Genomic DNA, 13,412 nt, shown 5'->3' with positions numbered 1-13,412 from the left:
TCCCCCTGGGGTCAAAGGTGACAGAAAAGGCAGAAGCTGGGGCTTTCTGGAGGATTTAACCACAGAGGGGGGGGGCTTCACAGGAGGTGCCTGCCACGGCGGGGCCGGGTGCCTGAATGCCGCCCGGGACCGGCTGCCCGTGCCCCATCCTGAGGCCGTGCATACGCGGGTGCCCCTTCGCCTCCCTCCCCTCCGCCAGAGCTGCCTGTGGCCAGACACACGGTGGAGGAAGTGCACGTGAAACAGACACAGTGGCTTCAAATAGATGCCACCCCTGCCCCCGCTTTGCAGCTAGTCCCTGCAAACCTTGATGATGGGGCTGGGCGCGGTGGCTCACGCCTGGAATCTCAGCAAGGCCAAGGAGGGTGGATCACCACCTGAGGTCGGGAGTTCCAGACCAGCCTGGCCAACATGGTGAAACCCCATCTCTCAAAAAAAAAAAAAAAATTACAAAAATTAGCTGGCCGTGGTGGCAGGTGCCTGAAATCCCAGGTACTCAGGAGGCTGAGGCAGAAGAATCACTTGAGCCCGGGAAGTGGAGGTTGCACTGAGCTGAGACCATGGAATTGCACTGCAGCATGGGCAAAAAGAGTCAAACTCCCTCTAAAAAAAAAAAAAAAGGGCCAGGTGGCACATGCCGGTGGTCCCAGCTTCTTGGCTTGGAGGCTAAGGTAGGAGGATCGCCTGAGCATGGGAGGCAGAGGTTGCAGTGAGCCAAGATCGCACCATTGCACTCCAGCCTGGGTGATAGAGTGAGACTGTATCTCTAAATAACCAAAACCTTGATTACAGCCATGGGGTGGGGGTGGGGGTCAGGGGCGTCTGACTATGGCTGGGGAACTCATTTGGTTTTTCTCCTCCTCTCTTATTTTTTTGGGTAGAGACAGGGTCTCTTTGTTGCCCAGGCTGGTCTCCAACTCCTGGGCTCAAGCAATCCTCCTGCCTCGGCTTCCTAAAGTGTTGGGATTACAGGCTTGAGCCACCGTGCCTGGTCTGTGTTTTTTTTTTTGGCAATAGAGTCTTGCTCGCCCAGGGTGGAGTGCAGTGGTGTGATCTCAGCTCACTGCAACCTCCACCTTCAGGGTGTCAGGCCTCTGGGCCCAAGCTAAGCCATCATATCTCCTGTGACCTGCACTTATACATCCAGATGGCCTGAAGCAACTGAAGATCCACAAAATAAGTGAAAAGAGCCTTAACTGATGACATTCCACCATTGTGATTTGTTTCTGCCCCACCCTAGCGGATCAATGTACTTTGCAATCTCCCCCACCCTTAAGAAGTTTCTTTGTAATTCTCGCCACCCTTGAGAATGTACTTTGTGAGATCCATCCCCTGCCCGCAAAACATTGCCCCTAACTCCACCGCCTATCCCAAAACCTATAAGAACTAGTGATAATCCCACCACCCTTTGCTGACTCTCTTTTTGAACTCAGCCCGCCTGCACCCAGGTGAAATAAACAGCCTTGTTGCTCACACAAAGCCTGTTTGGTTGTCTCTGCACACAAAGCCTGTTTGGTTGTCTCTGCACACAGACGCACATGACACAGGGTTCAAGCAATTTTCATGCCTAAACGTCTGGAGTAGCTGGGATTACAGGCGCACGCCACCATGCCCAGGTTAATTTTTGTATTTTTGGCAGAGACGGGGGTTTCACTATGTTGGCCAGGCTGGTCTCAAACTCCTGTTTTCAGGTGATCTGCCCACCTCGGCCTCCCAAAGTGCTGGGATTATGGGTGTGAGCCATTGTGCCTGGCTGGCATTTTCTGGCTTTATTTTTTTTTTGAGACAGAGTCTCACTGTCGCCCAGACTGGAGTGCAGTGATGAGATCTCTGCGGCTGTGTTATATGTAAATTTTCTGTGCCACCAAAGAAGTAGAACTCGAATATAAACTTTTCTCAGCTAGATAATTTACTTCTATAGAAGGGGGGGTCTCATAGATGGAGCAATGGCAAGCGCTTGGACAAGGGAGGGGAAGGGGTTCTTATTCCTGACGCAGGTATCCCCTACTGCTGTGTGGTTCCCCTATTGGCTAGGGTTAGACCGCAGTCTAAAGTAATGCCCATTGGCTTTAAAGAGAGCAGGAGTATGGGCCAGAGTGGCGGGGTGAGTGGTTTGGCAGGAAAAACAGTTATGGGACAGGTAACTAAAGGTGACTCAGGTCAAAGCAGATGACTAGGGGAACAGATGTGAACTGTCAGTCCTCTGAGCCCAAGCCTGCACGTATAAGTCCAGATGGCCTGAAGCAAGTGAAGAATCACAAAATAAGTGAAAATGGCTGGTTCCTGCCTTAGCTGATGACATTCCACCATTGTGATTTGTTCTTGCCCCACCATTGTGATTTGTTCTTGCCCCACCTTAACTTCCTGGCTCAGAAGCTCCCCCAACTGAGCACCTTGTGACCCCCGCCCCTGCCTGCAAGAGAAAAACGCCCTTTGACTGTCATTTTCCATTACCCACCCAAATCCTAGAAAACGGCCCCACCCCTGTCTCCCTTCGTTGACTCTTCGGACTCAGCCCGCCTGCACCCAGGGGAAATAAACAGCCTTACTGCTCACACAAAACCTGTTTGGTGGACTCTTTACATGGACGCACATGACATGAACTACTGATTAGAACAGGTGGAAAAAGTTGTTTATTGCAACTGCGAGGAAGTTAGACTTTAAAATGCAGAACAAAGACTGAACATACTGACATACCGGTTCTTTGAAGGGAAATTTAGAATTCATTGTATATAACATTATTCAGGCTTAAAATAGTTTCCAATCCAGTGGGACGAGTCACTCCATATAATTCCGTGAAGTCAACCATTCCTATCAAGGAGAGAGCCGGGGCCGCTGCGAGCGCGTGAACCGTGGGCTCCGGGGTGATGCCGACGCGGCTGCGGGGCGGGACTGACGTTGCGCCGGGTTCGAGTACTGCCCTCCGGAGTTTTGTCCCGGTGCGGCTCCGGTACCCAGACGCTTCACCACGCCCCCCGCCCGCTCACCCCGGTTCCCGCCGCCCCGGAGCACGCTCCTCAATTGCGGCGCCGTCGCTATGGCGTCACTGCCCTCGCGGCCAATCCAAGGGCTGCGCGCTGGTGTCCCTTACGCATTTCCGTCGCCGGGAGGAAGGGGTGTGTGTGGCGCCTGCACAGTGGTCCTGGCCACCGGCTCGCGGCGAGTGGAGGCTGTTCCCAGCTGCACGCGAGTCAGACTCGGGTGGGGGTCCCGGCGGCGGTAGCGGCGGCGGCGGTGCGAGCATGTCGTGGCTCTTCGGCATTAACAAGGGCCCCAAGGGGGAAGGCGCGGGGCCGCCGCCGCCTTTGCCGCCCGCGCAGCCCGGGGCCGAGGGCGGCGGGGACCGCGGCTTGGGAGAGCGGCCGGCGCCCAAGGACAAATGGAGCAACTTCGACCCCACCGGCCTGGAGCGCGCCGCCAAGGCGGCGCGCGAGCTGGAGCACTCGCGTGAGTGCGGCGGGGCGGGCGGGCGGGCGGGACGGGCCGGGGAAGCGGGAGCCCTGGCCCTTGCCGCTCCTCGCCGCTGTCGGCAGCCACTTCCCGGGCGAGACTGCGCCCCCGGAGCACCCCCGGCCGGAGCCGTCTCGCGTGCCGGGAGGATCGGACTCTTTCCGTCACCCGTTTGCACCTCTGCAGCTGTCAGGAGCGGGTCAGGTGCGGAAAGCGGTGCGGAGGTGGCGCTCATAGGTTACAGGGGTCAGGGTCTGGGGCTGGCCGTGGTCTTCAGTTACCGCCGAGTGTGTGGGATCCTTCTGCGCTTGCCGCCTCCACGTGGCACAGGCCAAGGCGTGGCCAGATCGGTAGATGGGTTTGTTGGGTGGTTGCTAGCAGTTTCCACGTAACAAGGGAAGCGTATTTGAGAGTTACTTGATTCTAACGAGACTGTAGCAGATTTGCACTTCTTGTTGGAAGACGTTAGCATTTGCACGGCGAGGTCTGTGAAGCTACAGGGCAGGCCGTGCTGCTCAGCTTGAGTAAATCCCTGACCCAAGGCCCTCAGGGTGTGAGCACTGACTGCACCTTCCCTAAGCTCGGGTCTCTTCCCCCAGCCTTCCTTTCCCCTGTGGCTTTAACGATTTGTAGCACGATGCAGTTCAAATGGCTAGGAGTCTGGAACGTAGAAGGTGTTGAATTCATTGAAAGAATACAGTGGTTCTCAACTCTTGTTTAAGCCGGGGTTCTTTCCATTTATTTATATATTGAGACACAGTATCGCCCTGTCGCCGAGGCTGGAGTGCAGTGGTGCGATTTCGGCTCCCTGCAACCTCCGCCTCCGATTCTCATGCCGCAGCCTCTCGAGTAGCTGGGATTACAGCCGCGCAGCACCACGCCCGGCTAATTTTTTTTTGTATCTTTAGTAGAGACGGGTTTCACCATGTTGGCCAGGGTTCTCTACAACTCCTGACCTCGTGATCCGCCCGCCTCGTCCTCCTGAAGTGCTGGGATTACAGGCCTGAGCCACAGCGCCCAGACAGAAGGGATTCCTTTTTTTTTTTTTTTTTTTTGAGATGAGTCTTGCTCTGTCGCCCAGGCTGGAGTGCAGTGACGTGATCTCCGCTCACTGCAAGCTCCGCCTCCCGTGTTCACACCATTCTCCTGCCTCAGCCTCCCGAATAGCTGGGAGTACAGGCGCCTACCACCACGCCCGGCTAATTTTGTAGAGATGGGGTTTCACCGTGTTAGCCAGGATGGTCTCGATCTCCTGACCTCGTGATTAATTTTTTGTATTTTTAGTAGAGACGGGGTTTCACTGTATTAGCCAGGGTGGTCTCGATCTCCTGACCTCGTGGTCCACCCGCCTCGGCCTCCCAAAGTGCTGGGATTACAGGCATGAGCCACCGCGTGCCACCTTTTTTTTTTTTAAGATGATGTCTTGCTCTTTTGCCAGGCTGGAGTGCAATGGCGCCATCTTGTCTCACTGCAAACCGCAACGCCCTGGTTCAAAGAATTCTGCTGCCTCAGCCTCCCAAGTAGCTGGGATTACAGGCACGCGCCACCACGCCCAGCTAATTTTTGTATTTTTAGTAGAGACGTGGTTTCACCACCTTGGCCAGGGTGGTCTTGACCTCCTGACCTCGTGATCCACCCGCCTCGACCTCCCAAAGTGATGAGATTACAGTCCTGAGCCACCGCACCCGGCCAGCAGGGGTTCCTTTTTAGAAAGAAGATCATTTAGGGAATCCCTGGTGTGAAGCAGATATAAACAGAGTTTCCCTGTTTAAGGAGGGATGGCCTGGTGGTACTTGTGGTTCCATCCTGTGCCCTTCCCCGGGGTGCTGGGGAACATCCTGAGCTGAGGTCTCTGGCCCCGGCTGGGTCTCATAACCCCAGAGGGACATTCAGGTTTGGGCCCAGGCCCAGGCTAACATGGATAGTCCTAGCTGGGCACCACTGACAGTGCGTGTTCTGTTTTGAAGAGATGGGGTCTTGCTTTGTCGCCCAGTCTGGCCTTGACCTCCTGGGTAAAAGCCATTCAACCGTCTCAGCCTCCTGAGGAGAGGGGACTGCAGGCTTGCTCGGTAATTTTTCTTTTTTTTTTTCTTTTTTTTTTGACGGAGTCTCGCTGTCGCCCAGGCTGGAGTGCAGTGGCGTGATCACGGCTCACTGCACGCTCCACCTCCTGGGTACACGCCATTCTCCTGCCTCAGCCTCCCTAGTAGCTGGGACTACAGGTGCCTGCCACCACGCCCGGCTAATTTTTTGTATTTTTTTTAGAGACGGGGTTTCACCATGTTAGCCAGAAAGGTCTCGATCTCCTGACCTCGTGATCCACCCGCCTCAGCCACCCAAAGTGCTGGGATTACAGGCGTGAGCCACCGCGCCCGGCTTTGCTCCGTAATTTTTCTGTGTGTTTTTGAGACGGAGTCTGGCTCTGCCGCCCAGGCTGGAATGCAGTGGCATCATCTCTGCTCACTGCAACCTTTGCCTTTGGGGTTCAAGCGATTCTCCTGCCTCAGCCTCCCGAGTAGCTGGGATCACAGGCGCCCGCCAGCACACCTGGCTAATTTTTGTGTTTTTTTACTAGAGACGAGGTTTCACCATGTTGTTTAGGCTGGTCTTGAATTCTGGCCTCAGGTGATTCGCCCACCTCGGCCTCCCAAAGCGCTGGGATGACAGGCGTGAGCCGCTGCTCATGGCCTTCCTCGGTAATTTTAACGATCAGGTTAGGATGGGAATCAAGGGCTGGACTTCAGGGCACCTCGGAGGACAGCGGACGTTGGTGACTGACTTTCTTGCTGCAGGCTTATTTGGAGGGTTCCTTTGTGTCCTAGTTCCTGGGGGTTTTCACCCGCTAACTTCACTTAGAGATTGAAACTTCTCCCACTTCCAGAAGCTGAATCGTAGTGATCAGCCTGCGGCCCCCTGCAGTGGTACAGGCCTGGTTGAGCAGCCTCAGGCCGCCTCCCCATAGTGCAGACCTGTGCCTCTGAGTTGCTCCAGTCCTGGCGGCCCCGGAGCTCCTGACCCGCAGTCCGCTCTGCCGGCGTTGCCAGTGCCTTGGTCTGCCCTCTCTGTGGTGGAGCGGGGCCTGGGGCAGGGTCTCCAGGTGCACCGTGGGGAGCCCTCCATCAGGCTTTTGTTTCCTGTGGATTGTGTTCCAGGTGTGGGCTCTTTCATTTTGATCCCTTCCCTCCTTCCTGGCCTCACTGCTGGCGGGTGAGAGAGATTTCTCCAGAGTTGACCGCCCCCTTTCCCCGGGTGCTCCCTGCCCTGCCCGTCTGCCTGGTAGCCCCTCTGCAAGCCCGGCCCCTCCCGACGCTCCTGGCTTCCTCCATGCCCCTTTCCTGGCAGCGGGGTCGCCAAGATTCGGCCGGAGCCCGTTGCTTTGTCCTTGCTGCTCTCCAGGCAAACGGGCGGCTCCTCCTCACCGACTGCCTCCTCTGTCCCTTGAGGCTATAGCCCCATGCAGCCTCGTTCCCAGAGTCTGCCCTGACCCCTCCTCCGGCCTGTCCTTGGAAGTCACAGCAGCACGTTGTCCCAGAACTGTCCGTGAGCACCAGCGCTGGCCCTGCACTCCACAGAGGGGGTGCCTGGAGGAGAGCCTCGTGCCCTGTGGGTGTGAATTCACGCGCTGGGAGGCACGTCCCTGGCACAGGGTCACACCGAAGTGGTGAATGATTGTTCTCATTCTAATAACCGAGAGGCCACACGGGCACCTGACCTGCTCTTTCTCCTCTCCTCCTCCCCAGAGTCACTGGGGGTGGGAACTGTCAATGAGCCATTTTCAGGGGAGGGAGTGGCCTCAGCTTAACCCAGCCAAAGGTCCCCTTGGGAGGAAACAGGCAGAGCTCCTCACCGTGACACCCACGTTCCTGTCACTGCTCTGTGGCAGGACCCTGGGGGACTGACACACCCTCGGTCCCCTCGGGGTCAGAGTGAGAGTGGTTGAGGGCCCGGGGCCGCTTCGGCCCTTGGCTTCCCGAGCTTAGAGCTTAGCAGCCAAACCCGTTGACCTGGCACTGTCTTCCCTGAGAGGCAGGTCCCGGTCTCATCTGTGCTCTGTTCACTGGGGCCCCCGAGGTTAGCTACCAAGGCGCTTGCTGAAATCTGACGCTGATGCCCGTCAGCCCAGTTCGTGCCTAACCACAGGCCCAGGCAGACCCACCCCAACACCAAAGCGTCGCCGCCTCTGTCTAAATGCAACGAGTGCTCCCCACGGCACTTCCCCCTGCGTCAGTCACCTCCAAAAATTACACCTGAGCTGAGAACAGACGCTGGGCTCTAGTTAGTGACGTGTTTGCTGCAGTTGACTCTGAAGGCTTAAAAAAGTGAGACGGGCTGCGGGAGGAAGAGAGACGGGAACAACGCACCAACCCAGGAGCATCGGGGGTCCCTGCCTACTTTACGCGTCTTTCTGTGTTAGAATAATTTTTTTTTTTTTTTTTTGAGACGGACTCTTGCTGTCTCCCCGGCTGGAGTGCATTGCTTCAATCTCCGCTCACTGCAAGCTCTGCCTCCCAGGTTCACGCCATTCTCCTGCCTCAGCCTCCAGAGTAGCTAGGACTACAGGTGCCCGCCGCCACGCCCAGCTAATTTTTTGTATTTTTAGTGGAGACGGGGTTTCACTGTGTTAGCCAGGATGGTCTTGATCTCCTGACCTCATGATCCACCCGCCTCAGCCTCCCAAAGTGCTGGGATTACAGGCGTGAGCCACCATGCCCTGCTAGAATAATTTTTTTTTAGAGACGGAGTTGCGCTCTGTCGCCCCGGCTGGAGTGCGGTAGTGCGATATCGGCTCGCTGCAAGCTCTGCCTCCAGGTTCCAGCAATTCTCCAGCCTTGGCCTCCCCAGTAGCTGAGATCACAGGTGTGCACCGCCACACCCAGCTGTTTTTTGTGTTTTTAGTGGAGACGGGATTTCGCCATGTTGGCCAGGTTGGAGATTTTATTTTTCTTAAGTCTCACTCTGTCCAGCTGGAGTGCAGCAGTGTGATCTGGGTGACTGTAGCCTCTGCCTCCGGGGTTCAAGCCATCCTCCCATCTCAGCCTCAGAGTTGCTGGGATTACAGGCGTGAACCACCACTTCCCACTAGGTTTTTGTATTTTTAGTAGAGGTTGGGTTTCACCATGTTGGCCAGGCTTTGGTATCCGTGTATCCTACACCTGCTCTCTGTGCCACATGCGCCTGCAGGTTACGCCAAGGAGGCCCTGAATCTGGCGCAGATGCAGGAGCAGACGCTGCAGTTGGAGCAACAGTCCAAGCTCAAAGTGAGTGGGGCCGGTGTGGGCGAGGAGGCCGGGGCGCACATTTGGTTCAGGCGTGGAGATTGGTGGGGCTACTACTGGTGGGTAGGGCCAGGGGCGTGTACATGGGCAGCAGTGGGGCCAGGGCCAAGCTTGGGCGCCTCATTTCACAGAGGGAAACAAGGGGAGGTGAGAGACGCTGCCGCAGAGCCGCCCGAGAGGGAGGGCCAGTGTTGGTGAGGGCGTCTGGTCGTCCTGAGGGAGGGGTCTTCTTGACATTCTCACCTCATTTCTTTTCACTCAGCAGGATATTTTATTTTATTTTATTTCATTTTATTTTACTTTATTTTATTTTATTTATTTTGAAACGGAGTCTCACTCTTGCCTAGGCTGGAGTGCAATGGCGCAATTTCGGCTCACTGCAACCTCCGCCTCCCGGGTTCAAGCGATTCATCTGCCTCAGCCTCTGGAGTAGCTGGGACTACAGGCATGTGCCACCACGCCTGGCTAATGTTGTAATTTAGTAGAGACGGGGTTTCTCCATGTTGGTCAGGCTGGTCTCTAACTCCTGACCTCAGGTGATCCACCCGCCTCGGCCTCTCAAACTGCTGGGATTACAGGCATGAGCCACCATGCCTGGCCTATTTTATTTTATTTTGAGACAGAGTGTCACTCTGTCCCCCAGTCTGGCGTGCAATGGTTTGATCTCGGCTCACTGCAACCTCCACCTCCCGGGTTCAACCTCCTGCCTCAGCCTTCCGAGCAGCTGGGACTACAGGAGCCTGCCACCACATCTGGCGAATTTTTGTATTTTTAGTAGAGAAGGGGGTTCAGCATGTTGTCCAGGTTGGTCTTGAACTCCTGACCTCAGGTGATCCAGCCACTTTGGCCTCACAGAGTGCTGGGATTATAGGCCAGAGCCATGGCGCCCGGCCCACTCAGCAGGATTCCTAGAATGGGCAGGAGCTCTGCCCTCATCACAGTCCAAAAGTGAGCACCTGGCTGGAGCTGCCCAGAAACAGCCTTGGGGGGTGGGGTTGGTGTCTGACCTCCCTCCCCGGGGGCCTTCGCAGGCTTCTGCTGGTGCTTCTGTGCCTGTGGGTCTGGATTCCTCCAGGGCCTGATCCTGGGTGCAGATGCGGCTGGAAGCCCTGAGCCTGCTGCACACACTAGTCTGGGCACGGAGTCTCTGCCGTGTCGGAGCCGTGCAGACACAGGAGCGGCTGTCAGGCAGCGCCAGCCCTGAGCAAGTGCCAGCTGGTGAGTGCTGTGCTCTGCAGGAGTATGAGGCCGCCGTGGAGCAGCTCAAGAGCGAGCAGATCCGGGCGCAGGCTGAGGAGAGGAGGAAGACCCTGAGCGAGGAGACCCGGCAGCACCAGGCCGTAAGAGCGCAAGAGGCCGCGAGGGAGGCCGCCCGGCTGGGGGCAACGGCCTGGGGCAGGACTGGGAGCTGGGTGCGGTCCCGGGGCACTCTGGAGTCAGCCATTAGAGCTGCCCTTGGAACGGCCTTGCACAAACGCCTAAGACCTGTAAGGTCCCTCACTGCTGAGCCGGACGGGAGGTCCCCGCGCCTCCCCACGTTTGTGTGAGGCTGATGGCGCGTCGGAGTCCCCGGCGCTCCGCCCAGTCGGCCCAGACTGCAGCTCCCGGTTGAGATGTGTCTTTGCCGCCCTCTTCTCCCCCAGAGGGCCCAGTATCAAGACAAGCTGTCCCGGCAGCGCTACGAGGACCAACTGAAGCAGCAGGTGAGCTCAGCCTCCCCTGCGAGGCGCCTGCGTCCCTGAGAACGTAGGTGGCTTTGTGGGACCGGTCAGTGGGTCAGAGGCCACGGGGCAAGAACGCTGGGGTTGCTGACGGTGGGTGCTAGAGCAGGGGAAACTACTCGGACAGACATGCACCAGCACACGTGTACAGGCACACATGCAGACGTGTGCACACATGTACACGGAGACACAGGCACCTGCCCACACGGACACACACTCCTCGCACACACACTCCCGGCACACAGACAGGCACACACACCCCTGCACACACGGGCCCACACACACCCCTGCACACATGGGGAAACATGGGCCCACACACACACACACCCCTGTGCGCACACACCCCTACACAGGGGCATGGACAGACACCCGCAAACACACCCCCACACAACACGGGCACGCACACACAAACCCCGCCACAACACAGGCACACATACCCCTGCACACAGGCCTGCACATACACCCCCACACAGGGGCATGCTCACACAGCCCGCACACACACAGGTATGCACACACACCCAAACACACATGGGTCCGCAGGCACACACTCCCGCATAGGGGCACACACGCACCCCCCACACACACCCGATCACACATAGGCATGCACACCCCTCTGCACACATGGGGGCTTACACACCCCCCCGCACACGTGGGCCCGCTCACACAGCCCACACACATACCCCTTCACACATAGGCACACACCGCCCCGCACACACGGGCCTGCACACCCCCACACGGGCATGCACACGCCCACACACACGGGCGCGCACACACACACCCGGACATGCACAAACACCCACCTGCACACACGGGCACACCCCCCCCACACACAGACACACACACAGGCATGGACACACGCACACCCCCTCACACATAGGCACACACCCCCTTGCACAGACGGGCACGCACACAGTCCCACACATGGGCACATGCGCACACCCCCGCAAACACACACACTCGGGCACGTGTACGCACCCCCACTCACAGTGTGCCTCATACATACGGGCACGCACATGCACACGAGGGCACACCCCCACCCCCCCACACACACACCCCCGCACCCATGGGCACACACGTTACTGCACATGAGGGCATGCACACACACGCCCTGCACACCCCCGCACACAGACCCCTTGTGTGGGTTCCACAGCAGCGGCTCTCCAGGCACGAAGAGCCTCCTTGTCTCCCACCCGGGCGCCCAGCTGGCAGTGTGGGAGGTTCTGCTTGGGAGGGCTGGTCAGTGGCAGCGGGCGGGTCTCTGCGTCTATGAGAAAAGCTTGGGTGACATCTGTTCCCTGGTCCTTAGGGCCCGTCACCTTCAGTCCTGAGCTCGCAGGCGGGGTTCACATGTTGTCTGTTGTGGGCATTGTAGCTTTAACGTTTAATTGGCAGAAGACAGAAGCTTCCTTAAGCCCAGCCTGAATCAGGGCAGTGGTGTTGGGAGGTGGGCCCGCAGTGGCCCTTGTCAGGGAAGCCACACTGGGGGTTGTTTCTGCCACTGGGGAGTTTGGGCCCCTGAACCCATCCCCTCAGTGACTGCCGTCCCGGCCGATGTCACCCGTGTCTGTGTCAGGGTGCGGCGTCTGCAGGCCCCCAGGTGCCCGGGACGCTTGGAGCCCTGCGGTCCTGGGGCGGACGCAACCTCTGGATTGGTGTTGAGCATTTTTCTGGTTTTAAAGGCTTTTCTCTTTTTCTGCGGCTTCTTCTCAGCAACTTCTCAATGAAGAGAATTTACGGAAGCAGGAGGAGTCCGTGCAGAAGCAGGAAGCCATGCGGCGAGGTAGGCTGTCTGCTCTCCTGGCTGGGGCGGAGGTGGCGGGGGCTGCTTGTGGACCCGGCGTGCACTCTGAGCCTGAGTTCTGCGGCCCGGCCCCTCATAGCTACCAGTGCAGTGGGCGAGGCCTGCTGGGGCTCCGTGGGGTGGGGCTCCCTCTCGGAAGACACCTCTGTCTGCGAGTGGACGCCAGGGTCTGTTCAGGGAGGGCAGGAGCTGCTTCACTTCACGGGAAGTACAGGGGTCTTTTTTTTTTTTTTTTTTGAGACGGAGTCTCGCTCTGTCACCCAGGCTGGAGTGCAATAGCACAATCTCAGCTCACTGCAACCTCTGCCTCCCAGGTTTAAGCAATTCTCCTGCCTCAGCCTCCCGAGTAGCTGGGATTATAGGCGCCCACCACCACGCCCAGCTAATTTTTTTGTATCTTCAGTAGAGACAGGGTTTCACTGTGTTGGCCAGGCTGGTCTTGAACTTCTTGATCTCATTATCCGCCTGCCTTGGCCTTCCACAGTGCTGGGATTACAGGCGTGAGCCTCTGTGTTCTGCCTAGAACATGGGTCTTTACTGTCCTGGTTTCAGTGGGGATCACAGGTATTTGGTGCCATGTGGCATTTGTTGGCGAGTGCTCCAGGCAAACGTCTGTCACCACTCTTCACCGTGGGTGGGCTTGTGGTGAGGTGTGTGTGTTTAATGTTCAGTAGCCAGGAACATGGCACGTCACGTGTGTCTGAGTTCTGACAGCTGTGTTTCTGTGTGAGGGGGACTTCCTTCAGAACTCCACGTTCTGGTTTTTTGCTTTAAAGAGCTCGTCCTGAGAAGTTGCCTAGGCTCTGGGTCGGATTTCTGCCCTAATCCATGGGCAGGGCTGGCCTGTGGCACTGTCCCTACCAAGGTCTGTGTGTGTCTGTGGCATGGACTGGGCTTGTCCGTGGAGTGGGTCGGTCCGTGGCTTAGCCTGTTTGCGGCGTGGGCCAGTCTGTGGCATGGGCCTGTCTGGCATGGGTCTGTCCGTGGCGTGGGCCTGTCCGTGGCCTTAGCCTGTCAGCAGCGTGGGTCTGTCCGTGGCCTTAGCCTGTCAGCAGCGTGGGCCGGTCCGTGGCGTGGGCCGGTCCGTGGCGTGGGCCTGTCCGTGGCCTTAGCCTGTCAGCAGCGTGGGCCGGTCCGTGGCGTGGGCCTGTCCATGGCCTTAGC

General features: G+C 57.7%; 1 protein-coding gene across 9 annotated transcripts in view; it reads left to right on the top strand.

Annotated features, from left to right (window-relative positions):
* The first annotated feature begins 28 nt into the window (after positions 1–28).
* The window catches only part of LOC100967961 (ATPase family AAA domain-containing protein 3B), a 41,214-nt gene continuing 27,830 nt past the window's right edge, over positions 29–13,412 (top strand). For 2 of the 9 annotated variants that reach the window (XR_004669822.3, XM_063595120.1), the window contains exons 1-5: positions 29–3,447; positions 8,632–8,708; positions 9,965–10,066; positions 10,370–10,429; positions 12,158–12,227. Coding sequence is in view for 8 of the 9 variants with exons in the window: in XM_063595120.1 (XP_063451190.1) it covers positions 2,868–3,447; positions 8,632–8,708; positions 9,965–10,066; positions 10,370–10,429; positions 12,158–12,227 (889 nt within the window). In the remaining variant the exon portion in view is untranslated. Of the gene's footprint in view, positions 3,448–3,491; positions 3,655–3,683; positions 8,011–8,631; positions 8,709–9,073; positions 10,067–10,369; positions 10,430–12,157; positions 12,228–13,412 lie in introns of those variants that run through there. The other 7 variants (XM_034953126.3, XM_034953138.3, XM_034953116.3 and 4 more) reach the window with 7 other exon arrangements.

Source organism: Pan paniscus, chromosome 1 (assembly GCF_029289425.2).
Source record: "Pan paniscus chromosome 1, NHGRI_mPanPan1-v2.0_pri, whole genome shotgun sequence".
In the NCBI taxonomy this organism is placed as follows: domain Eukaryota; kingdom Metazoa; phylum Chordata; class Mammalia; order Primates; family Hominidae; genus Pan; species Pan paniscus.
This window is presented reverse-complemented; position numbering and strand designations above follow the sequence as displayed.